General features: G+C 40.8%; 1 protein-coding gene and 1 non-coding gene across 2 annotated transcripts in view; both read right to left on the reverse strand.

Annotated features, from left to right (window-relative positions):
* RFTN2 (raftlin family member 2) overlaps positions 1-26,748 on the reverse strand; it is a 65,000-nt gene that overhangs the window by 6,290 nt on the left and 31,962 nt on the right. Inside the window, exons 6-8 of the mRNA XM_007190470.2 lie at positions 25,836-25,957; positions 24,183-24,286; positions 5,971-6,049 (exon numbers count right to left, since the gene is read on the reverse strand). Of these exons, the coding sequence (XP_007190532.2) occupies positions 5,971-6,049; positions 24,183-24,286; positions 25,836-25,957 (305 nt within the window). The remainder of the gene's footprint in view (positions 1-5,970; positions 6,050-24,182; positions 24,287-25,835; positions 25,958-26,748) is intronic.
* Positions 9,332-9,405, reverse strand: TRNAW-CCA (transfer RNA tryptophan (anticodon CCA)). The gene has a single exon. It is a non-coding gene; the product is annotated as a tRNA-Trp (tRNA).

Below are 26,748 nucleotides of genomic sequence, written 5' to 3' on the forward strand. Positions count from 1 at the left end.
TGTTGGCAACTAATGCTTTTTAGCTTAATTTTTCCCAACTTTCCAATTATGAAAAATTTCAAATATACAGAAAGTTTAAAGGATACTACAATGAACCTACTACCTAGTTCAACACTTGTTAATATTTTGCCATATTTGCTTTATATATATATATATATATATAAATATGAAGATATATATATATGTGTTCATGTGTGTTTTTTTGAACGTCAAAAAGCATCAATGCACTACATTCCTACATATTAGCTGAAGGTAATTTTTAGCTGGAGAAAATGGAGGGTCATTAGGAGTTTCTGGATTTTTTCTTCAGTTTCTCCATAGAGTTAGTGTTTAATCATCTAGTGTTGAAAGAAAAACATTCCTATGAAAACAAAAGCAACATTCCATGTGACCAGGTGCTGTGCCCAGCCCCCTACATGTTTTCTAACTGAATCCTCCTCCCAACCCTGTGGTAGGTACTAACACTGTCCATTTTACAGATGAGGACACGGAGGCTTGGAGAGCCTGGCAGAAGATGTTTGTACACACACACACACCCATCCCCTGGAATCCCTTTCATGGTTTGTTGTCTACCCCTAAGAACACCACTGGATGGAAACCCTACTCTGTCTGAGTCAGTGGAAACTAAATACTTTTAAATGACCTGTTGTTTCTTATAATTATCAAAGGGAAATGGGCTGAAGAATTTAACTGAAATAAAGATTTTTAGGTAATAGAAAAATCTGATGAGTTTTTTATTTGAGTCTTCAAAGAAACACAAAAGTTAAGAAAGAAGATCTTGGAAGAAAAATTGAGAACATTTAATAGATGGAGGTAAAATCCTGGTCAGAGTCTCTTACCCTGCTTAGCATAGCTTTCACTTCCTTGAGTCTATCTAGAGCCCTACCCCCAAAATAAAGAAAAAAAAATTTAAATAGATAAAAGGAAGAGCAAGATAAAAAGAACCTTGCTTTATTTATACTACAGAGCCTCACGTAGAGGAAAGGGAGGTTAACAATCTCATTATACCTCATAAAAATTCCATTATCCAAGGAGAGTTTTTACTGAAGGACAAAGGTATAAAAAATATAGCCTATGTGATTTATAAAGCCTACAATCTTTCATAACATTTTAATTTTATTTTTAAATTAAAAAAATTAAAATTATAAAGCATACAATCTTTTAAATTTAAATTTAAAAGTAAATATGTAAAAGTGTAAAGTTCTATGAATTTTAATACATGTGTATAAATTTGTGTACAAATCACAGTCAGGACACAGAACAGTTCTATTATCCCTCTCAAAACCCCCCATGCTATTCCTTTATCACACCCTTCCCCAAACCCCAAATCCCCAGCAACCCATGATCTGTTATCCACAGTACAGTTCTGTCTTTTTGAGGATGTCAAATAAATAGAATAGTACAGGGACTTCCCTAGTGGTGCAGTGGTTGAGAGTCTGCCTGCCAATGCGGGGGACATGGATTAGATCCCTGGTTTGGGAAGATCCCACATACCTCGGAGCAACTAAGCCCATGTGCCACAACTACTGAGCCTGCTCTCTAGAGCCCGCGAGCCACAACTACTGAGCCCACACACTGCAACTACTGAAGTCCGTGTGCTCTAGGGCCCAAGTGCTGCAACTACTGAACCCGCGTGCTCCAACTACTGAAGCCCAAGCTCCTAGAGCCCGTGCTCTGCAACAAGAGAAACCACTGCAATGAGAAGCCCAAGCACCACAATGAAGAGTAGCCCCTGCTCGCCGCAACTAGAGAAAGCCCGCATGCAGCAACAAAGACCCAACACAGCCAAAAATAAATAAATAAATTTTAAAAATTAAAAAAAAAATAGAATAGTACAGTCTATAACCTTTTGAGACTGGCTTTTTTTTTTTTTTTTTGGCTGTGCCGTGCAGCTTGCAGGATTTTAGCTCCCTGACCAGGGATTGAGCCCAGGCCCCGGCAGTGAAAGTGCCAAGACCTAACCACTGGACCACCAGGGAACTCCCTGAGACTGGCTTCTTTTAATCAGCATGCTTTTTGAGATTAATCCACACCATTGTGCATATCAAGAGTGCATTTGTTTTTATTTCTGAGTAGTATTTCATTGTATGGAAGTACCACAGCCGTTTATCCATACACCTGCTGAAGACATTTGGATTTTTTCCAGTTTTTGGAGATTATGAATAGAGCATATAAACATTTATGTGTAGCTTTTTGTGTGAACAAACGTTTTTATTTCTCTAGGGTAAAAGCCCAAGAGAGGGATTGCTAGGTCATATGTAAGTGTATGTTTAACCCCATAAGAAGCTGCCAAACTGTTTTCCAGAGTGGGTGTACCATTTTGCATTCCCACCAGCAGCGTTTGATAGTTCTGATTGCTCCTCATTCTTGCTAGTTCTTAGTATTGTCAATATTTTTTAATCTTAGTCATTCTAGTAGATTTATGGTAGTGTCTCATCATGGTTTTCATTTGCATTTCCCTTAATGACTAATGATTTAAATGTCTTTTTATGTGCTTATTTCTCATCTACATATCCTCATTGGTTAGATGTCCAAGACTTTAAACTATTTTTTACCTGCGTTGTTTATTTCTTACTTTTTAAGTTTTGAGAGTTCTTGATACCTTCTGGATACAAGTCCTTTGTCATATACGTGATTTGCAAAGCTTTTTTTTTTCTCCCAGTCTGTGGCTTTTCTATTATTTTCTTAGTGTTATTCACAGAGCAAAAGTTTTAAATTTTGATAAGGTCTAATTTATCAATTTTTAAAAATGAATTATGCTTTTGGTGTCATGCCTAAGAACTCTTTGCTTAGCTCTAGTTCAGAAGATTTTCTCCTATTAATTTTTTTCTAAAATTTTTCTAATTTTCCTAAAACAAACTATCTTTCAATAGCTTAAAGAAAATTGAGGCAGTAATTGGGAGTATAAATATTTTGAATTGATATTTTCCGTATTTAAAAAAATTCTCAAACTATCTAGAATATTGTGTAAAAACATATCTGTGGAATATAAACAAATTCCAAACGTAAAGGTCTTTATAACTTCAGAAGAAAAAATTCCAACAATATGCTTTCTCCATCATGTGATTCTCAATTCCCTCCCCTATACAGACGCATGAAATGGCTTTGCTTAACATAAAAGTACTGTTCTATGTTGAGTGCAACACTGAATACAAAAAGTCTTATATATCTTGACATTAATCTCAGTAAAAGAGAGAACTTTTTTTTTCAAGGGTTAAACCCTAGATCAGTTTCTACCAGCCCATGAAATTTATCATTTTATTGAAAACTCATTAACAATCCTAGGGCAATGTTTGTAATGTCTCAAATTTCCACCAACTGGTTTTTAGAACTAAACACCTTTGGGCTTCCCTGGTGGCACAGTGGTTAGGAATCTGCCTGCCAATGCAGGGCACACGGGTTCTATCCCTGGTCCAGGAAGATCCCACATTCCGCGGAGCAACTAAGCCGGTGCGCCACAATTACCGAGCCTGCGCTCAAGAGCCCATGAGCCGCAACTACTGAAATCCGCGCGCCTAGAGCCTGTGCTCCACAACAAGAGAAGCCACCGCAATGAGAAGCCCGCACACCGCAACAAAGAGTAGCCCTCGCTCGCCACAACCAGAGAAAAGCCGGAGCACAGCAAAGACCCAACGCAACCAAAAATAAAATAAATAAATTTATTAAAAAAAAAAAAGAACTAAACACCTTTGAAATAATTCTTTGAAAACCTTTATAAACGAAGCAATCCCCTCATCAGCACCTCCCAAACAACAACTGATTTCAAGGTACAAGCAAAGAATAGTGCCATTACAGACCTACAACTGTAGGTTGTTTTTTTTTAAAAAATAAAATGTTTTTTCAAGGCATGTTATAAATGTATAACTTTCACAAAATATATATGAGATAGATAAATTAACTCTATGGCGATACTGATAGTCTACTAGCTTCTCGAGATAAAATAACAAATTATTTCCACTAGAGAAAACTAAAAGAATTTACAAATTGGTTTTCTATTATAGCTATTACATACTTCAGCTCCAGACTGAACCACCTACATGTTCTGCCCTGAAATAATCTCAATATCCTGAGATTTCCTGCTAGGAAAATTAAAGATTTATCAAAGGAACTAAAAATAGTAAATCCGTTTAGAAGTAGAATTCTAAGCTATAAAATATATTATTCCTGGGCTTCTCATTGATGAAAACTGACCATTTATGTACTTCCTTACTATTATATAAATGAGCCAGAAATTTTATATTACAATGGATGTAAATATAAAGATTACCCAAAGAAAAGCTACCACTAGACTACTGAATGGTATTTAAAGTTAAACAAAAAGAGCTCAAATATTTTCAGCGAATCAGAGAACTAATATCTAACCCTAAGAAAGGAGACCATGAAGCAGCTGAATTTGGGTCTTATATCTTCACAAACACCAATTCCAGGGCCCTCAGTTAGTCAAAATTCCATGAGGCTGTGAATTCTGTTGATCTTTCTCAGAAATGATGGCTGTTTGCAGAATGTTTAAAAAAAAAAGAAGAAGAAAGAAAAAGAAAAAGAAAAGAAAAGGCTGTAACATGGTGAGAAGTTGCTTTGGGGAAGGAGAAAGAAGGATGAAAACCTTTTCTGGCCATTCTTTACATAGATCCACCTTGCTTCTTCTTAACTGAATATTTCTTAATGAACTCGTGAACTTGAGCCACTCTCACTGGGGTGGGGAGGCCCTGCTCACCTGTGGGCTCTAATTCAGTCTTTTTCTAAAATCTGTGTACTTGATCACTCTGCTCTCCTCCCATGGGAGGAATCTTCCTATCCACCTTTCCACCTCTCTACCTGCTTACCTATGGAGCCAGCTGGAGTCTTCCCAAAATTAATGTGAGGCAACGTAGCATGGCTGCATTACATACACTGTCAGTCTAGCTTTGCTAGTTTAGAAAACTTTAAAGTTTTCTAAAACAATATTTTCTTGATATACAGAAAAAGAATCACTTCAAATAATTTTCTGGTCTATTGGCAAACTTCCTGTTTTGAAGGTTATGCTTTAGTTAATTAATGCACAGGTTGCTTCATTCAATGATGCTATTCTAGGTGTGCATCTAGTAGAGGTCTATTAAGGATAAGGTGACTTGAGGCTCAGCATAGCCCTTCAGCAAAGGGCTGAAAAAATATGACCTTGAGGAGACAATACAAAAGTGCTGTCAGAAGTCAAGATAGACAAGATCACACAGATATCACGCACATTCACTTATAAGGCTTATAACTGTGGAGAGGAAAAAACTTTTCCTCTATCATCTTATGTTCAGTCTCTCAGACCAGCAAATTAAACTAAAAAAAGATTAATAGAAGAAAAGGTTTATTTTGGATGCACATGGGGGCTGCACAGAGAAGTGAAAACCCAAACAGGCAGTTAGACCGGGAGATTATATATCATTTTACAAGGGGTGATAAATTGTGGTGAAGTGACTAGACAAAGGAAAAGGGGTTTGGGCTTCTAGGGGCAGTAGATTGTGGGAAGGTAAGTATTTGGGAAAACTAATGGAAAAGAAGGCTTTAGTAAGGTTTGTTTGTGGGGACTACAGTCTGTGTCGTTCCCAGTGATAAGAGTCATCTCTGGTACAGGAGAGGGAGGCAACTTCACAAATGGAAATTTCTGTCACCTTTTAAAAGGGAAATTTATGCTCTGCTTTTGTCAGAAAGGGAGAGGGGAGAGAGGTCCTCCTGTGTCTGCTGTTTTTTAATTGCTTTTAGCTCAAAATAGTAATCCTTATGCCCATGTGGCATATTTTGGAGTAATATTCTGATCCCCTTCAGAACTGTCTCACATGCCTGTTTCCTGGCACATTTCCTTTGTTATATGTTGGTTCAGAAGACTGTTTCTTTATCAGCTCCACACTTCCTCATCTGTTCACCATTTAGAATTACAAAGAGAGTTTAAGGATTAAATGCTTCAGTGTAACATTTAGTTCATAAAGCATCAATTTTACTCACTTCCGGTGTTTGAGCGGCTGAATTCCACATAACTGGTCTCTGAAGGAACACAACCTGCTTTGTAGCCAAATTCCCTTCACTGCAAATTAAAACAATAGCATTAGTATTTGTAAATTAGTAATTCTCTATATTTCACACTTGGCTAGAATGTTCCCTATGTGTCCTTTGTAGAATAATCTTCTGATCCAACAACAATTATGAATACGATTCTATATAAGTCGAAGCAGACAAAACAGGGAAAAAAAAATCCCTAAAAACTAAATATGGTCGTTACAAAAGAAAATTTTAATGTTTAAAACTTGTAATCTCACTGTACTAACATACTTAGTTTCATCTCTTTGTGTCACCTCCTACTCTTTATCAACATGTGTATTTCTGCATGTCTATAACTTCTGCGTATTTGCATTCTGTATTCTATGCTTATCCTTCTTCTTGTTTGTACACTAGGATGATATTCTTAATAGCTGCATGATATCCCAAAGAATTAAGATACCAAAATGTACTAAGCCTTTCCTTTATTATTGTAAAATCAGGCTGTTTCCAGTTTTCTGCTAATTATAAATAATGCTGCTATAGAAATATGTACAGTCTTCCTTATTCTTTATGACTTATTTCCTTGAGATAAATTCTCAGGAGTGGGATTATTAGGCCAAAAGGGTATGATTTAAGCTCCTTGGTATGCATTGTCAAATTTGTCTCATAAAAAGAAGAGACCAGTTTGGGCTGCCACGTGTGAGAAATTTTATATACACTTTCCATTGAGGGACTTCAGCCACAGCTATTTTCATTTTCAGATGCTTCTTTGTAGTCAGCTACTCAATATTCTCCTTATTTAACTACCATCATGGCAAATTACCCCTTGCCAAAGACTACTTGGGGTTTGGATTTCTCTGAAATGCTTTTCACAGAGTCTCCATGGATTTATGGGGAGGAGTGTCTGTAGTTAATGTTGCTCAGTTACGACTTTTATTATGCAAAAAACCCAAACAAAACCTCACTATTAGCTGCATTTTATGCTGAACTCCTTTTCTGGAAAACAAATGCAACATTGAAACTCTGGCCCTAGTGGTTAACCCCACACCATTTGAAAATCCCAAACTTACTGATACTATTGAATTTTGAGAAACCGCAAATCTTCCCACAAAGTGGTAATGAGAGACTGCTTCTTTTTTATCTTTATTTTTAAAGGACTGCTTCTAGTCTAATCTTATTTTAGTTCGACTCAGTCTTTGATTAGAAGAAAAGACTTGTTATGAAATATACTCTAACTTTTGGGAACAACTTGAATCATCAGGAGACATCAGTTATGACACAGGAAAGGACTAGCGGTGTATAGAACAGGCTGGTTTGTTTGGGAGGCTGGGAGGATACTCGAAAGGGCAGTGGCTTTGGAACCAGATGGGTCCTGGGTTCAAGTCTCAACTCTACTGTAAAACAAAGAATGTTGCCGACCATCCAGTTCTACAAGAATCAAGTCATTAGCCACTGCAGCCACTGACCTACAATTCACCGTGAGAGGAATTCAGGTGAAGATCAGGATGAGGCACTCGGTGCTCTGGGAAAACAAGCCTTTACATAGCTAGAAATATTTCAGGAAAAATTTTTTTATGAACCTGGATTCTTACATGTTCCCATACTTAGAAAAGATCTAACATCATTAACTGAGATACCTGTTCCTCATGACTAACCTTCTACCAAATGTGTGCCTGATTGCACGTGACCCTTCTCCAAAACCACATATATAGGGACTTCCCTGGTGGTCCAGTGGGTAAGACTCTGCGCTCCCAGTGCAGGGGGCCTGGGTTCGATCCCTGGTCAGGGAACTAGATCCCACATGCATGCCGCAGCTAAGCGTCTGCATGCCGCAACTAAAGATCCCACGTGACGCAACTAAGACCCAGCACAGCCTAAATAAATAAATAAATAAATAAATAAAATATTTTTTAAAAACCACCACATATATATACTGACCTGCCCGCCTCACCTCTTGGGAGCAGTTCCTCAGAGCTCTTTGAGAGACTGTATCCTGGGCTAGAGTCCTTAGTAAGTCCCCAAATAAAACTGAAACTCACAGCTCTCATGTTGTGTTGGGTTTTTTTTCCCAGTTGACACTACAATAATAGCCGACGATACCACCTCATAGCTGGTGACTTTGGCAAAGTTTTAAAATTCTCTTACATTTCCTATCAGGGCCTTTGTGATGGTTAAAGAAGTCAGTGTGTATGAAGAGCCTCCGCGGTGCCTTTCACTGGAAGGAGCACAGCAAATGGGATTTCCCTCCAGTTCCTCCACTCGTTTAATGCAATGTGGGGCGGGTTAAGTGGGAGGAAAATATCTCAGAATCAAGAATATCTTCCAGACAAAACATTCAAGGGAAAGGGGACACAAGAATAGAGAAGAGGTTTCTGGCTAATGTTCAAGGTGTGTGACCCAGGTAGAGAATCACGTGAGGGAACCAGGCCTAGAACTATTCAAAGATGAGAAGGAGGGATCAGGGTAGAATTATTCTTCTTGAATAGGAAGCAGGAGAATGTCAGGGTAGAGACTGGGGATGACCCTGGAGTGAATTCTCCCCAAACGATTATAGGATGGGGCAAGTCTGAACGCACTAGGGTGTAATGTTTGGCCGACAGCAGGCTTCTCAACCTTTATGAATGGGGTAAAACAGTAAGTGTGGAGACAGTTTCTCAAAGGCTGAGTATCTTAGGACAGTCTCTGGATGCCCAGGTAAGACTTTGGAAGGTTAGCATCTTCCCATCTCTTGGGAGGTCCTTAGAGCCAGACCCAATTTGAAATACGTCTGAGACCTCTCTGTCCCTGGTTTTCTAAAGGACATTCTGATTTAAAATATGTCCTGCTATTTTCAGAACATCTGTGAGATGTGGAATGCCTTTTGGTTTGGAACATCTAATCATGGCAGAAAGAGAAAGAGGTCTGAAGACTTACAGAGGGACAACTGTTTGATAGGGAAAGTGAGTCACTCACAGTCTCCAGTAGCTCCTGAAGTAACTCTATTTACTGAGCTTGGAAAGGATATTTCCCCTGTAGCATGGGTTTCTGAAAGGATTTGCCTGGTGAAGTCATTACAGGACCAGAGAGAACTTCAAATGCTCTCCTGGAAGCTCTACGAGGACAGGGCCTACATCTCCTATTCCCTACAGAAATTTTTATCCAAAAAGTGCTGTTAGTTAACTGAGTAACTTAGTACCTTCCTGAGAGGCAGTTAAGAACCTTTGTTTGTTTGTTTTTTATTTTTTAATTTTAAGTTTTTAATTTATTTGGCTGCACCGGGTCTTAGTTGTGGCACGCAGGATCTTTAGCTGTGGCATGCGGGTTCTTAGTTGTGGCATGTGGGATCTAGTTCCCTGACCAGGGATTGAACCTGGGCCCGCTGCATTTGGAGTGCGGAGTCTTAGCCACTGGACCACCAGGGGAGTCCCATAAGCTCATCTTTCAATGCAGGCAGACATGAGTGTGGGATATCTAGGGAGAGCGAGCCAGGGACTGTATTGACAGCACAAGCAGAGCAGCCAGGCCACAGATGGGGGAGAAATGCGTTCAACCGACTCTACAACTTTATACTACAAAATATTTGGACACATCATTTCTCTGTGATGTATTTATCAGAGAAGCAGTGGAGTGTGCGAGAAATAGTATCTATGGCTTTAGAGTCAGATTGACCCTGGGTTTGCATCCCAGCCCTGTTGCTTGCTAGCTATGTGACGCTGATGTAGTCACCCTATCTTTCTGAGCCTCCTGTTTCTCTTCTGTAAAACACAGATGGTTCTAATAATACCAGTGAGGTGGTGGATGTAAAGTTCTTTGCACAGACCCTGGAGCATAGCAGACGCTCAGTAAATGTTTCCTTCTCCCTTTCCTGCCTTCTTCTACTCATTTCATAAGAAAACAAAAAGAAGACTCTCTACTTGGGTGTTTTTAAGGGAGAGGGGTTTGCTATGGCATCAACAGACAATCAAGAAAAAGCCTGGGGCTTCCCTGGTGGCACAGTGGTTGAGAATCTGCCTGCCAATGCAGGGGACACGGGTTCGATCCCTGGTCTGGGAAGATCCCACATGCTGCAGAGCAACTAGGCCCGTGAGCCACAATTACTGAGCCTGCGCGTCTGGAGCCTGTGCTCCGCAACAGGAGAGGCCACGATAGTGAGAGGCCCGCGCACCGTGATGAAGAGTGGCCCCCACTTGCCACAACTAGAGAAAGCCCTCGCACAGAAACGAAGACCCAACACAGCCATAAATCAAAAATAAATAAATAAAAATTTAAAAAAAAAAAGAAAAAGCCTGGCTTCCCACTAACGAAGATCTCATGGACTAAACTAAGAAAAGTAACTTTGATTTGTGCAATGCTTTCAGTGTACTGAGTATTTTCCATGTGAATTAGCGTATTTGTTTCTTATGACAATCCTTTCAGGTGGGCAGAGAAGATATTATTTTCCCCATTTTATGAGTAAAGAAATTGAAACCCAGAGTTTTGTCATGAATTGTCTCTAGTTTCCCCCTTTCCACAATACCACACCATCTCTACAGCAAGTGTAGCATGAACTCAGGGAAGCCCTGACTACAGAGAGGAATGGCCTGGTTTAATTCCATTCTGACTGGACAATTTTATAATGAATGAATAAATGTAGACTATTTTGCAGAAGTCCAGATTTCTATGTTAGCATCTCCCCAAGTTATCATTTCAGCTTATAATGTTGTTCAGGAATTGTAATGGACAATAACAAAGGAAATAAAAACAAGGGTTCATTTTTTTCCTGGGCCAATTAGACTATTTAAACAGAACATACAGGTCCTGGTGTTAGTATGATGAAAGGAAGGAGAGACAGGAGCAAGTTCATGATCTGTGGCATTTAAGTGCCACATAAAAAGTGAATCACTGAAAGCTTTGCCTTAAAAAATTGTCCCCATGAATTCAGTTTTGCACAAGAGTGAATAAGTACTACTTATAAAAACAAACAAGCAACAAAAACAAAACTAAAAAGCAGTTCTATCAAGGTTTGATGATATCTTTAGTGATATTTAAATTTAAAAATTATTTTTGCAGGAAGTTATGAGGACAAGTTGAACTTCTGCTTGGTCCAATATTTGCTTACAATTTCAAGCATCTTTGAAACAGAGCTGGAGACTTAGAATTTATGGGTAGGTGGGAGAGAGTCTTTCTACATTCTTCGACATATAAAAACCAAGGTCATATTTGATTGGCCTGTGGGAATCGCCCCCTCGACTCAGTTGCTCATGGCTGAGTTTCTGCTTGTGGCATTCTCATACCTGGAATGCCCATGCCACCACCACTCCTCTTCCCAGCCTGCCCATCTTTTGAGATTCATTTCAACTGACCTGAAAGCCTTCAGTGATCCCTCAACTGAAGAGCCACACACCCTTTTCGGGGCTCCCATGGAGCTTAATCCCTTTCGCAGGGATTTATCAAGTGGTCACTGGTACACGTTTCCTTCCTACTAGGTCTAAGCTCCCTGAAAAGCTAGTCTCCTTATCTCTGCATCTTCCACGTTAATTAGCAGAAAGCCCCTTTTAAGATAGTGCTCCTGTTGGTGGGAATGTGAATTGATACAGCCACTATGGAGAACAGTATGGAGGTTCCTTAAAAAACTAAAAATAGAACTACCATATGACCCAGCAATCCCACTACTGGGCATATACCCTGAGAAAACCATAATTCAAAAAGAGTCATGTACCACAATGTTCATTGCAGCTCTATTTACAATAGCCAGGACATGAAAGCAACCTAAGTGTCCATCGACAGATGAATGGATAAAGAAGATGTGGTACATATATACAATGGAATATTACTCAGCCATAAAAAGAAAAGAAATTGAGTTATTTGTAGTAAGGTGGATGGACCCAGAGACTGTCATACAGAGTGAAGTAAGTCAGAAAAAGAAAAATAAATACCATATGCTAACACATACATATGGAATCTAAAAAAAAAAAAAGGTTCTGAAGAACCTAGGGGCAGGACAGGAATAAAGACACAGACATAGAGAATGGACTTAAGGACACAGGGGAAGGGTAGGGTAAGCTGGGACGAAGTGAGAGAGTGGCATGGACTTATACATACTACCAAATGTAAAACAGATAGCTAGTGGGAAGCAGCCGCATAGCACAGGGAGGTCAGCTCGGTGCTTTGTGACCACCTAGAGGGGTGGGATAGGGTGGGTGGGGGGGAGACGCAAGAGGGAGGAGATACGGGGATATATGTATATGTATAGCTGATTCACTGTTATAAAGCAGAAACTAACACACCATTGTAAAGCAATTATACTCCAATAAAGATGTTAAAAAAAAATAGTGCTCAGTAGATATTTGAAGAATCAAAGACTTTATGAATTAACGGGCATTTGGTTTCTGTGATAATGTACTGATGCCAGAGGACATGCTTTAAAAAAAAAAATCATAGCAAGTGAGCAAAGCTTGCAGGAAAGACAAAAGGCTTCCTAGGTCTTTTTACCTCTACGAATTTCATTGACATTCAGTATGAATCTTTTAAGATTTAGCTCTTCCTTCTCCTCCTCACAAAACGTATTACTCAGGCACATCAGCCTATAATAACTATAGCTTACAGAATTTTATGTTAATTAAAAAAATTAAAATGTCCCACGTTATGCCCAAATTTAAAAACAATTCACTCCTTGCCTCCCCCCATTGCTTCAGTGAAGGGAGAGATTTCTTAAACAATACACAAAAAAGGGTAAAAATTGATATATTTGCATATTTTAAAATTAAAAACTTCTGCTAATCGAAAGACATCATAAAGAGAGTAAAAAGACGAGCCACAGAATCAGAGAGTTCATTGCAACACACGTAACAAATAAAAAGTCTCATCCAACATATATTTAAAAACTCCTATAAGTACAATTTTAAATGTGGGCAAAAGATTTAAACAGGTACTTGACAAAAGAAAAATCTCAGTGGTATAAACATATGAAAACGCGCTCAATTTTAGTAGCAATTAGGTAAATACAAACTAAAACCATCCTGAGATCATACTATATATACAGTTACCAGAATGACAAAATTTAAAAGTATGACCAATTTTTTTGTTGGAGCAATGGGAACTTTCACATCCTGCTGGTGGGAGAGTAAGCTGCAATATTCTAGTTGGAAAGAGTCTGGCATTTATATATAATAAAGCTAAAGAAGTGCCCTGTGAGGAGGCAATTCCACTTCCTGGTCTACACCCTTGAGAAACTCAGGCACGTGTCCTCAAGTTCAGGACAGCATGCTTGTCATAGCCAGCGCCTGGAGGCAACCAAACCATCAGCAGCAGAATAGATAAACAAATACCTACACACAACATGGATAAATCTTACAATGCTTTTTTTTAAATTTAATTTTTAAAATTTTATTAATTTATTTATTGAAGTATAGTTGATTATATGACAATATTATATTAGTTTCAGGTGTACAACATAGCAATTCAATAGTTTTATAGGTTGTACTCCATTTAAAGTTACTGCAAAATAATGGCTATATTTCCCTGTGCTGCACAATATATCCTTGTTGCTTACTTATTTTATACATAGTTGTTTGTAATCTTACAATGTTAAGTGAAAGAAGCAACGTGTGAAAGAATATATATAATTCCATTTTTAAAAATTCAAAACAGGCAAAACTAAATAGTACTATTTAGGGATTCAAAGGTGAGTGGTAAGACTATTAGGCAAAATAAGGAAGTGATTATCTTAAAAGTTGGGGTAATATTGCCTCTGCGTGAAGGGAGTGGGTGTGATAGGGAAACACATGGGGTACTTCTAGGGTGCCAGCAATATTCTCTGTCTTGCCCAGTGGTAATTACACAAGTGTTTGTATAATTATAATTATGCACATTTGTGTTTTATGTACTTTCTATATGTGTGTTTTATTAACAAAATTGTTTTAAGAGTATATGTAATGCTGATATGTAGGAGAATGGTTGTGGATTTATACATGATAAAAATGCTCCCTCCCCTTTTACATGTATTGTTTTGGTAAAATCTGTCTTGAATTCTATTTTTTTTTAAAATTGAGGTATAGTTGATGTACAATATTATATAAGTTTCAGGTGTACAACAGAGTGATTCACAATTTTTAAAGGCTATACTCCATTTATAGTTATTATAAAATAACTTGTCTATATTCCTTGTGCTGTACAATATATCCTTGCAACTTATTTATTTTATACATCGTAGTTGTACCTCTTAATCCCCTACCTCTAGCTTGCCCCTCCCCCTCCCCTTCCCCCTCCCCCTCCCCCTCCCCTCTCCCTACTGGTATCCACTAGTTCTCTGTATCTGTGTGCGTCTGTTTCTTTTTTGTTAGACCTATGAGTTTTAAATTAGGAGAGGTCTTTAGGAATTCATTCACCTGTACCTACTTTTCCTTGAATATATGCTGCACTTTGCTGACTCTGCTATGTGCTTATGGTTGCCAGAAAGAGGAAATACTTCGTGGTATTCATACTTCCACTTTACACCTTCTGTGCTCATAGCAGACATCATTAACTGATCACATTCTTTTCTGCTGATCCTGGTTTTAGAATCCTTGTTTTTATGGTGTTTAGGCAGCCACTACCCACAGACCAGTGCTGCTGTGTGAGATGACACCTGTTTATTGTTCCCGGTTAGCCTTATCTGCCACCAGGAATTTTCTCTCTAAAACTACTTTTGGAAGCTCTATTCTTTCTTAACAGTGCCTGCCCCTCAGACTTCTCAGCCTCCACAGACCTCCTTCTCCTCTTTCACTGATGTCCTCTACCATATTCACCTGCCTTACACTCAACTCTTTTTTCACTATTGCTTCCCCAAGGAGCCTTTTTATACATTTTCTCCCGAATTCCTTCCCCTTGCCCCATTAAATTTTAATAACAAAGATATGCCATGTATCTGTCTATGTACTGTGACCTTTTGGAGGGCCACAAACCTTTGTAATATCTAAGATGTTTTCACCTCCCCCATAACCAGTTTTCACCCCCTTGTGGCAATGTCACCTCTATTGAGAATATATGCTCTAGACCGCTGTTCCACATTCGTTATTTGTGACTGTATTGTCTCTCCAAGTAGATTATGAGTTCCTAGAGTTCCAGCCAGGGTCTGCCCCTTGAGTGGGTAAAATACTGCCTTATACATACCAGGCACTCAATAAATATTTGAGTTGACCTGAAAGAACTTTCTGTTTAAAATAAAATGCAAGAATGTGAATCGGTTTGAATACAAACTGAGTTGGTCTCAAATGAGTGGCTTATTTGCAACTGCTTAATCACTTGTGAAATAAAAATCTTATAAACAGATTCCATTTATGGCTTCAAAATCCATTAGACTAGAGAAAACAAAATTGTTAGGTTAATTTGTATTTTCTGATTAGTTTTGCATCATCTTATACATTAATTAATTGCCATAGTTTAAAACTGAGTTCCCTTACTGAGTTTATGATTAATTTCTCTATCCAAAACATTATTCGTTTTCTTGTCCCAACCCTGTTCCCCTCAGGACTGAGGCATATCAAGGAAAGGCGTGGCGGGGAGTGGGGGGGTTTCCCTGGTGGTGCAGTGGTTAAGAATCCGCCTGCCAATGCAGGGGACACAGCTTCGAGCCCTGGTCCGGGAAGATCCCACATGCGGTGGAGCAACTAAGCCTGTGCGCCGCGACCACTGAGCCTGCGCTCTAGAGCCCGTGAGCCACAACTACTGAAGCCCATGCACCTAGAGCCCATGCTCCACAACAAGAGAAGCCAACGCAATGAGAAGCCCGCGCACCACAACGAAGAGTAGCCCCCGCTCGCCGCAACTAGAGAAAGCCCGCGCACAGCAACGATGACCCAATGCAGCCAAAAAAACAAACAAACAAATAAATAAATAAATAAAATACATCTATTAAAAAAAGAAAGAAAAGGGGGGGGGGTTGAAACCAAGCAGGACCCTGTGGGGCCTTCTCAGGTACAAAAGACCCTCTGTGTCCCCTGTTTCTTTCTTCTTTTTTTTTTAATAGTAATCTTTTATTTATTTATTTATTTTTATATTTATTTTTGGCTGTGTTGGGTCTTCGTCTCTGTGCGAGGGCTTTCTCTAGTTGCGGCAAGCGGGGGCCACTCTTCATCGCGGTGCGCGGGCCTCTCACTATCGCGGCCTCTCTTGTTGTGGAGCACAGGCTCCAGACGCGCAGGCTCAGTAGTTGTGGCTCACGGGCCTAGTTGCTCCGCGGCATGTGGGATCTTCCCAGACCAGGGCTCGAACCCGTGTCCCCTGCATTAGCGGGCAGATTCTCAACCACTGCGCCACCAGGGAAGCCCCCTGTTTCTTGTTTGTAGAACAAAAGGCTTTAGTTTTCTAGGTCTTTCCTGAGTTCTAAAGATCAGACACAAGCAGTTAAAGATTAGGACAAGAGGCACAGGACTCCTAGTTCCTCCAGAAGGGATACCTGATGCATATCTTTAAGTTGTTCTGTAGAAATTAAGACCCCCCCACCCAGGTGGAGGATGGTGGCCACATGCTGACCACAAGCAGGGAGACCCCAGACTGGTTGGAAGCAGAAGGTTGAGATTCCCAAGACATCGCCCTGTTACCTCACCGCGAACCAATCAGAAGGTCCACGAGCTGATCATGCACCCTACAACCCTCTCTCCTACACTGTCTTTAAAACTCTTGCCTGAAAGCCATCGGGGAGTTCGGGTCTTTGGAGCATGTTCTCCTTGCTTGGCACCCTGCAAATAAACCCTTACTTTGCTGCAAACATCCGCTGTTAGTTTGGCTTTCTGCACCATGGGCACATGAGCCCTTTCTTTGCTCGGTAACACAACTCAGAAATAAATGAGTAAATTCCTGCTTTTAAAATATGAAATAGGGCTTCCCTGGTGGCGCAGTGGTTAGGAGTCTGCCTGGCACTGCAGGGGACACGGGTTCGAGCCCTGGTCTGGGAAGATCCCACATGCCGCGGAGCAACTAAGCCAGTGTGCCACCAACTACTGAAGCCCGCGTGCCTAGAGCCCGTGCTCCGCAACAAGAGAAGCCGCAGCAATGAGAAGCCCGCGCACCGCAACGAAGAGTAGCCCCTGCTCGCCGCAACTAGAGAAAGCCCGCGCGCAACAACGAAGACCCAATGCAGCCAAAAATTAAAAATAAATAAATTTAATTTAAAAATATGAAATAAACTTTACTTTTTAAAAGTAGAATTATAAAATTAAATTTTAGCTTGCACCTTTGTAAGCTAGTCCTTAGTCACGAAGTTCCTTTGCCTTATGACCTTCATTTGTTTCTCAGATATCAGTACATGTGTTAAAGACAAAAAAAGGCACTTCCACAATTTAGCTCCTCCCAACCCCTCCTCCTGACAAAATGCTAGAAATTTAAGTTCAGATGAAGAAGTGTGGTAACTAGAAGTATATGTAATAGACAAATTGACTATTTCTTAAAAAACGTGGGCCTTATCAAAATGCTGCTCACTGCAAGATTGCTACAAGCTTAACTCACAATGGAATTACACAATACTGTTTCCACAGAAGTTAAATTAGAAAGGGAAGACACTGGCATGAAAATGGACCAAACGTGAAACCCTCGCCTCTCCCTCTAGTGTATATAAATAAGCAATTCCTGCCTTGGCTACCACTTGGGACTTAGAGGAACTTATTTGTGCTCTTAAGCGTCTCAGATAACTGCAAAGACTTCTAGTGCTTCTGAGCTGTGGTGACCACAGGGCTGTGGAGCCTTTTCCTTCAGGGGCTGCAGAAAATGGAAGAGGAGCGGGGCCCCTGACACCACAGTGAGCAGACAATTTTCTCTTTTTGTTATTCACATCTTGTGCTTTATGACTAGACTTTTTAATATTCTCTGTACAGTATAACTTGATTTATTGTACCAAAAGCCCCCACCTTTAAATTCTGTCTTCTGAGATATAAATGAGGGTGTACACTTTTCTTCTACCTTGTGTTCTAAAATGCTTTCTCTTTCAATGTTAGGTTATAATTCCATATTTCTGCATGTGCATCAGAATCACCTTGGATTCTTGTTAAAATGCACATTCCCCCTTCCCTGCCCACCCCAGATTATTAATGGGGAGAGGGGAGCTGATCTGAGGTGGCCAAACAGAGGGAACTCTGGCTCCTCCTTCCATTTTCTTCTGGAGATTATTTTAAGGTCAGCAATATTAGCTGCTTGTTCAGCTAATTGGGTCCTCTACCAGATTTGCCCTGAAGAATTTAATGTAAATTTTCACCTTGATTTTTTGGAAAAGGATTGGGCCTATTTGTATAATTAATTATAGAGTGATAAGGATTAAAAAGGGATTCTGGCAAGTTTTCAGGGCTGATAACAATAACCCTTGAATAAGGTAGTGGTATCGGATTACCACATCTTGATGTTTCCATGGTAACACAGCTTTAAACCTCAGTGGTATGATCTTGCCTAAGGCAATGGAGCCAACAACCTTAACCTAAGGACACTCTGGGAAAACAACTTTATACAATCTGATAACAGGATATATTTGTTTTTATTGAAGTCTAGTTGCTTTATAATACTGTGTTAGTTTCAGGTGTACAGAACAGTGATTTAGTGTTTTTGTGGATTATATTCCATTATAGGTTATTACAAAATAATGAGTATGTGAGCAGATAGGGTGGTTGGGGGGGTCCCCAGAAAAAGAGAACCAGGCACAACTTTCTTGACATAAGAGAGGCCATTTTGTGATCTAAGCCTGGATGCAATGCTTGCCCTTGAACAGGTCTCAGCAAATAATGATCTTAAGAGAAAAAAGGAATGCAGGAACAAATGAAAAGCATTCATGAAACAAGAATTCAGCAACAAAACAGTCCTAGGTCCTCCTCAAGGGATGTCCATAACAATCTGATACAGAACTTTGAGTTCTGCAGGAACTAAGACCCCACCCAGGTGGAGTATGGTAACTACAGGCTATGACCCCAGCCTGGTCAGAACCTAAGGAATGATGATGTTGACCTTTTCTGACTCTTGTGACTTCAACCAACTAAAGCTTAGACTCTGGTTAACCTTCCCCCCAATTCTATGCAGAATTCTCCTCTGCTCCAGCCCCTTCATGAACACACATGTACCCTTAGCTTGAAACTCCCCTAGTTTTGCTGTTTGGGGGAACACTGCTTTGGGAAAAATCCTCCATGTTCTCCTTACTTGCTGCAAGTAATAAATCCTTCCTTCTCCTGATCTTGGCTTGGTTGTATATTTTGGCTTGACACCTACCAGGAGGCTAACCCAGTTTTCGGGTAACAGGCATAATTACCTGTGCTATACAGTATATCCCTGTTGCTTAACTATTTTAAATGTAGCAGTTTGTATCTGTTAATCCCATACGCCTAATTTGTTCTTCCCTCTTTCCCTCTCCCCTTTGGTAACCACAAGTTTGTCTTCTATATCTAACAGGATATATTTGCATAAGGAAAGAAATGAGAGGAAAATACATTACGTAGAGACCATTCAAGTTATGGCTTAGGTGATAGAAGAGTAGAAAAAATTGAAATTACTTAAGACATCATTGTTGTATATGAGTCAAAAATATTTAAGGAAGAAAGTTTTCACTGGCAGTAGTTCTAAGTTATGTCTTAAGACATGTGGGCCCAAAAAGAAAGATGATAACATTAGTTTTTCTGGGTATGAGCATAACGTGTAAGCAATGTGTCTTTATAGCGTCATTATTTATTTCTGTCCCTTTTATTGGCTTGTAATACTCAGTGCTGATTTTGTATACAGTGAACTACAGTATTGACATTTTCTGGAATATCCTGATTTAGGACAGGCCAAGCCATCATGCTTTTACAATTGGCTTCAACTTCTTAGGGATTTTGGTTCTGCGAAAGGATTAAATCCTGTATAATAGCTCTAATTTATTAGCCTAGTATGCACAGGCCCTGCATTATCTTGCTTAATCATCAAGATAATCCAGTGAAGTTGATATTATTGTATCATTTTCCAGATGAGGAAATTGAGACTTAAAGAGGTTCCCAGGGGGCTTCCCTGGTGGCGCAGTGGTTGAGAATCTGCCTGCCAATGCAGGGGACACGGGTTCGAGCCCTGGTCTGGGAAGATCCCACATGCCACGGAGCAACTAGGCCCGTGAGCCACAATTACTGAGCCTGTGGTCCGCAACAAGAGAGGCCGCGATAATGAGAGGCCCGCGCATCGCGATGAAGAGTGGCCCCCGCTTGCCACAACTAGAGAAAGCCCTCACACAGAAACGAAGACCCAACACAGCCATAAATAAATAAATAAATAAATAAATAAATAAATAAATAAACCCAAAAAGTTAAAAAAAAAAAAAAAAAAAAAAGAGGTTCCCAAAATCATATGGCTGGTAAATGGTGAAGGTATAATTCAAATGAGATCTGCTTAGCTCAAAGCCTGGACCATTCTTCTAGTTTCAGAAACTAAAAACTTTCAGGCAATATCCCCCACCTGGACCAAGATGAACTGCACGTAATATTTTTATTTACATTTAAAGATGACCCGGCTCATGAAAGAATGCTGGTTGTGGTACATGAACCCACAGAAATTATAAACCATCTTTGAGGAAGGAATCAGTCCATCTGAAGAGTGTATTAAAGGGAAAAATCAGACAAAGAAAGACATGGAGCTGCAGCAAGGGGACAAAATGGATGAAGAGGAAAAAGAGAAGAAAACCACGTCTCAAACTCCAAATTCCGCAGGACAGACTATGGTGCAAAAAAGGGTTTACCAGAAGTTGCCCTCGGTGTTCCTTTTTACCTGATATCACCTGCACGAAAAAGTTGGTGATGGAAAATATGGTGGTACCTGCCCTATAGCCCTGCATCCCTGAGGGGTCCCCTGGCAGGAAGAAACCCAGAGAACTCTTGCAGTTTACCAGAAAAATGTTCCATAGTTCACAGTATCAGGGTCAGTTCTTCTGGATGCTGTCTCTTAAGAATTCACAACCTTCTAGATTAGAAAAGAGTCTGGAAAAATATGTATTAGCCTTTTATCATTGGTTATTTTATAGTTATTATATGTAGTGGTATTAAATGGTGAGAAATGTTTACTTTCCATGTGAAAAAAAAAAAAAGAAGATGACCTGGCTGAAGATGACTACTATCCTGTGTGTACTGAAGCAGCTAAGACGAGCATGTGACTGTCGTAGGGACAGCATATTTGGACAAGAATAAAAAGGCCTTGCCTTGTGTGGAGGTTTGTGCCAGACACTGGTGGGTGGGGCTGGGTGACGAGGCTGCTGGCTGCAGGGCCTTGGAGGGTCCTGGTAGCCCCTTTGCTAATTTTTTTTTTTCCTTTTTTGGCTGTGCCCTGCACGGCTTGTGGGACCTTAGTTCCCTGACCAGGGATCGAACCTGGGCCACCGCAGGGAAAGCGCTGAGTCCTAACCACTGGACTGCAAGGGAATTCCTGCCCCTTTGCTAACTTAATTGCACATAAGATGAGCCTTCACAAGGAGGGCCTGAAAGGTCCACTCTGCCTCCACAGTGTCTTGGTGGATACCAGGGGTACTGAAGAAGCTGGGGATGGAGGCGAGGCAGTGGTGCTACCTCTGCTCCAAGGATAACAGACAGCCACTCCTTACGCCAGTGAGCCTCCTAATCACTTGGTCCAGCCTGTGACCTGATGCAGTTTGACACGCAGGACAAGGTGGCCGAGCCAAGCATGGCTCCAGGCTCCTCCACCCTTCCCCATCACAGTATGCTTGAGACCTCTTCCTTCCCACCTTTGGTCTCAGTCTTGTTCTCATTCCCAAACCAAGCAGGAGATGCTCCAGGAGTGCCAGCCGTGTTCTGTGGCTCAGCATCCAGCCTGTTCGTCTTGCCGTCTAATCTAGTGCCTAGTGAGTCATTCACAGCACTTTAGGAAATATTTAGACTCATGGGAACAGAAGCCCTGAGTGAATAGGAGGGAGGAATGAAAAATATATTTTTCACTGGGGAAAAAGGAACACGAAAGGTTCAGAGCTCAGAGCACTTTTAGGAAGGGTTAACTATAATGGGCCAATGAAACCCTAAATGTACACCTAGGAGAACCACCGAAAAGAGGTGAGGAGGCCAAATACACAAGTAATTCTGAGGGAGGGTGGGGAGTGGGATAGACCAATGGCTTGGCAGATGGAAGATGAGGGGTGGCAGCGAAGTGGAATTTCTTTCTCTCTCCTGCAAAGATCCTCAAATGTTGATGAGCTTCTGAAGCTTGTGAAAATGGAGATTCATGGACCCTACCCTCAAAGCTTCTGACTGTCCCATTGGGGTGAGCCTCTGGCACGTGTATGTTCCTAGGCACTCCAGAGTATTCATATTGCTTGGTCTGAAGACCAGATCTTGAGAATTACTGCTGTACTGTGGTCTGACAGGTATGTCACAGATTTTTAAAAGTTGGGTAATAATTCAGAGAGTTGTCACTCACAGTTTGAGAACAGTTACCAATAAATCTCTGAGAAGACAAGCAGATTAATTGCTTTGCTTACTTCTAACCCCTCCTTTTAAAGCTTGAGTGTCTTTACTCTGTATCCACTTTTATCCCTCTCTCCACCTGAAGGAGGTGTGGCTTTATTATAGAGCCATGTCAATCAAATGTTTTTAAAGTCTGTGGGGAGGTAGGGTTACTGGCCAGGGGTAAAGTTGCTAAACTAAAGGGTGGATGAGACTGAGGAGAGGGGAGCTGCTTCCCTTAGCTATACGTGACCATCAATGTTAAACCGTGGTCGACTCTGCTTAAAGGGAAGGCCCTTTATTGTCCTCTACTATACTGTCCTCTACTGTACTGTCCTCTACTATACTGTCCTCTACTATACTGTCCTCTACTATACTGTCCTCTACTATACTGTCCTCTACTGTACTGTCCTCTACTATACTGTCCCCTACTATACTGTCCTCTACTATACTGTCCTCTACTATACTGTCCTCTACTGTACTGTCCTCTACTATACTGTCCCCTACTATACTGTCCTCTACTATACTGTCCTCTACTGTACTGTCCCCTACTATACTGTCCTCTACTATACTGTCCTCTACTATACTGTCCCCTACTATACTGTCCCCTACTATACTGTCCTCTACTATACTGTCCTCTGCAGGTAGTACCAGCCAGGCAGGGCAGCCTTGTCAGTCAGTCATCTTCTGGATGCCAAACAGGGCAGAGGGAACATTTCTGAGTCCAAGGCATAGCAAAGCACTTTATACAGAGGGCTTCATTGGTCTCTCTCTCTCTTTCCAGACAAACAAACAAAAAATAACAACTCAATCTTTTCCTTTCCCAGGAAAAGGAGAAAAGAAAAAGCCGGTGTTTGTGAAGTGTTGGCATTTTGGTTCTAATGTAGGTATTTATTTTAGTGGAAATAGCTGACAAGTCCATGCTTCAGGGGAAAGCTCACCCCCCACACTGGAGGGGAGGAATGGAAGCAGAAGCACTGACGCCCCTCCATCCCGCGCTCCGGGCCTCACTGCATCCCTAACCCCAGCTGCGTGCTGGCCTGAAGGCAGTTTCACACAGGCAGTGCAGAAGAGCAGGACAAAGGGTCCTACAGAGGGGGCTGTATTTTCTGTTTGCAGATTCATATCGGCTCAATCTTCACTCTAGGGAAGAATCGGAATCTCAAGTTGGAAAAAAGAAGGTATAGTAGTACAGTCTTTGAGGAGAGAGACAGCCTTCTGAGTGCTGGAAGCAGCACGGAGTTGGGAGTTGGTCTACCTTGCCCCTGCTCTGGCTCTGTCACCATGAGCTCCTATGCCTTTGGGAAGGAGATGCAATTAATAGCTTGTACATACACAGTCAGCCCTCTGTATCTGCAGTTCAGATTCAGCCAACTGTTGATGGAAAATATTTGAAAAAACAGTTCCAGAAAGTTCCAAAAAGCAAAACTTGAATTTTCCAGCAACTTTGTACATAGCATTTACATTGTGTAGGTATTATAAGTAATCTAGAGATGATTGAAAGTATACAGGAGGATGTGTGCAGGTTATATGCAAATACTATGCCACTTTATATAAGGGACCTGAGCATCCCGGATTTTGGTATCCATGGGGGTCCTGGAACAAATCCCTTATGAATACTGAGGGATGTATATAACTCGAGGGGGTTAGATTTGCTGATCTCCAAGGCACATGGAATCAGATTAGAAGTTCAGTGAAATGCTTTTTGTAGGCATTAAATAAGCATTGTTAGGTTGAATTATCTAACAGATGAACTCTATTTTACAATGAGATGAGAGTGTGTCAGGATACTTTTGGCCTTACCTGTCATGTCTCAGTATAGGTGTAGGCAACACGCTTGTCAGGAGCCATCCAAACTCAGCCAGAGTGTGCAGCAGAGGGCCATAATCTGTTTTGATTTCACAGCCCTGTGTGAATAAGCACAGAGTTCATAGTCTAATGACAAAGACAACCAGCTACACAAGTGATGACAATGAGGGCGAGAAGTGTTAGGATAAGGGGAGTTCACGCTCCATTACGTGCAATTTCACCGGCTGCAGTCTTCCTGGGCTTCTTTTCTGCTCCCTCTGCCTTCCAACCATTCAACCAAGTTAGAAACACTGGGGATCAGAGTGGAGAGAGGTTTCCATGGGGTTCTCTAAGGTTGGGGCCTACCTTCCCTCAGTCTTGTTTGGGCATCAAACTTTAATATATGGGGGACTCTGGGAATCTGCATTTTAAAAAGCTCCCTGGGTGATTTGGATCCAAGTAGAGTCCATACACTTTCAGAAACACTGGTCTAGGGGCTGGGAGTGAGGACAGGAATAGAGAGTGAGCACTGGGGAGTGAAAGGTGAGAGGAGCAGAGAATCTTCACTGCTTTTTACTCACTTGGAATTGATTCTTACTTGGAGCTTTATCTCTTACCCCAAATCCTTTTTTCCCCCTCAGTGGGATTTCCAGTATCTTTTTCTTTCTTTTCTTTTTTTTAATTAATTTATTTTATTTTTGGCTGTATTGGGTCTTTGTTGCTGTGAGCGGGCTTTCTCTGGTTGTGGTGAGCGGGAGCTACTCTTTGCATGGGCTTCTCCTTGCGGTGCCTACTCTTGTTGTGGAGCACAGGCTCTAGGCACGTGGGCTTCGGTAGTTGTGGCTCGCGAGCTCTAGAGTGCAGGCTCAGTAGTTGTGGCACACGGGCTTAGTTGCTCCGTGGCATGTGGGATCTTCCCGGACAAGGGCTTGAACCCGCATCCTTTGCATTGGCTGGTGGATTCTTAACCACTGCACCACCAGGGAAGCCCGGATTTCCAATTTCTTTGAAAATAACCTATGTCTCTCTAACCTTTGCAAGGCCAGAAAGGCAAAAGTGTCCTTGAGAGAGGCTGTCAGTGAGGGCCTCGTGCACATAGCACAATATACCTGAATTCAGTCTGTACACCTCAGCGGCAGTCCATTTGGTGACATCTGAATTCAGAGTGCACAACAACGGCAGCAATGTCATCTCTGATTAGGAAGGACAATGCTGTGTGCACATATTTGGCCTGGTGAGAGAAAGAACACCTTTGGATATTTTTGCCTTTGAAAGTCAATTCACATGGTTAAAAAAGTCAGTCACATTGGTTGCTTGGATATAAAATTGACTGATTCTTTTTGTCAGTTTCAGCTAGTTGTCATGGCATTGTGTAAAGAGAATCTCAGTGCCAGGGGACTTTGTTTAGGACTAGAATGCTAAATCTTTGGGAATCTACTGTTATTTATGTATAGATAATTATTTTGCTATCTTTTAACAAAGCTGAACATTGAGTAAAGCAAATCACCTTTACACAAATTTGAAAGTTTGTGATGCATTTGTGATGCAATTCTGAACACTGAATAAAAATGTGTTTGAAGAATACTGCATGTGTTAGGCAATGAAAATCTTTCACATGTAAAACTAAACGCAATAGTAAAGCCAAATTGTCAGAAAACTTCAGTTTACCTCAATAACTGTCCATTGTTCTACTACGATGGCATCATTTCCTTTCCTGCTGAATCCTGGAACTCCAGAGCCTTCTTCTTCATAGATAAAGAATCCTTCCAAAGATTTTGGCAAATGGTCCCCTGTGAGGAAAAACATACAATTAAGAAGAGTTGTAAATACTCAGAGTCTCTTAGGATCATCTAAAACCTTAAATGACCCTTGTAGGAAGCTGAAGGAAAAACATATCACTTAATAAACACTTGTTTTAGGGGACTTCCCTGGAGGTCCAAAGGCTGGGACTTCGCCTTCCAATGCAGCCAGGGGGTGCGTGTTCGATCCCTGCTCCAGGAGCTGGGATCCCACATGCCTTGCGACCAAAAAACTGAAACATGAAAAAAACCCAGAAGCAATATTGTAACAAATTCAATAAAGACTTTGAAAATCGTCCATATCAAAAAAAAAAAAAATCTTAAAAAAAACCCCACTTGTTTTAGGTGAATCTATGACATCTCCCTTTGAAGGTAATTTTTTTTTCAAAGATCAAGACAGTTTTTTAAAAAAAATATTTATTTACTTATTTTATTTTTAGCTGCGTCGGGTCTTAGATGCGGGCTCTCTAGTTGTAGCCTGAGTGCTCAGTAGTTGTGGCAGGTGGGCTTAGTTGCCCCGTGGCATGTGGGATCTTAGTTCTCCGACCAGGGATCAAACCTGCGTCCCCCTGCATTGGAAGGCAGATTCTTAACCACTGGACCACCAGGGAAGTCCCTCAAAGGTCAAGATAGTTTTATACTTAACTGAATTAAAATCAAACTGTAAACATGAAGACTACAATAACAAAAACAAGATAAAATAATATCATACAGTGAGAAGCAAGTGGATTTCCTAAGCTTAAAAAGCATCTGGAAATGACCTTCACCTTGAAATCAAATTT

Source organism: Balaenoptera acutorostrata, chromosome 8 (genome assembly GCF_949987535.1).
Source record: "Balaenoptera acutorostrata chromosome 8, mBalAcu1.1, whole genome shotgun sequence".
Lineage (NCBI taxonomy): Eukaryota > Metazoa > Chordata > Mammalia > Artiodactyla > Balaenopteridae > Balaenoptera > Balaenoptera acutorostrata.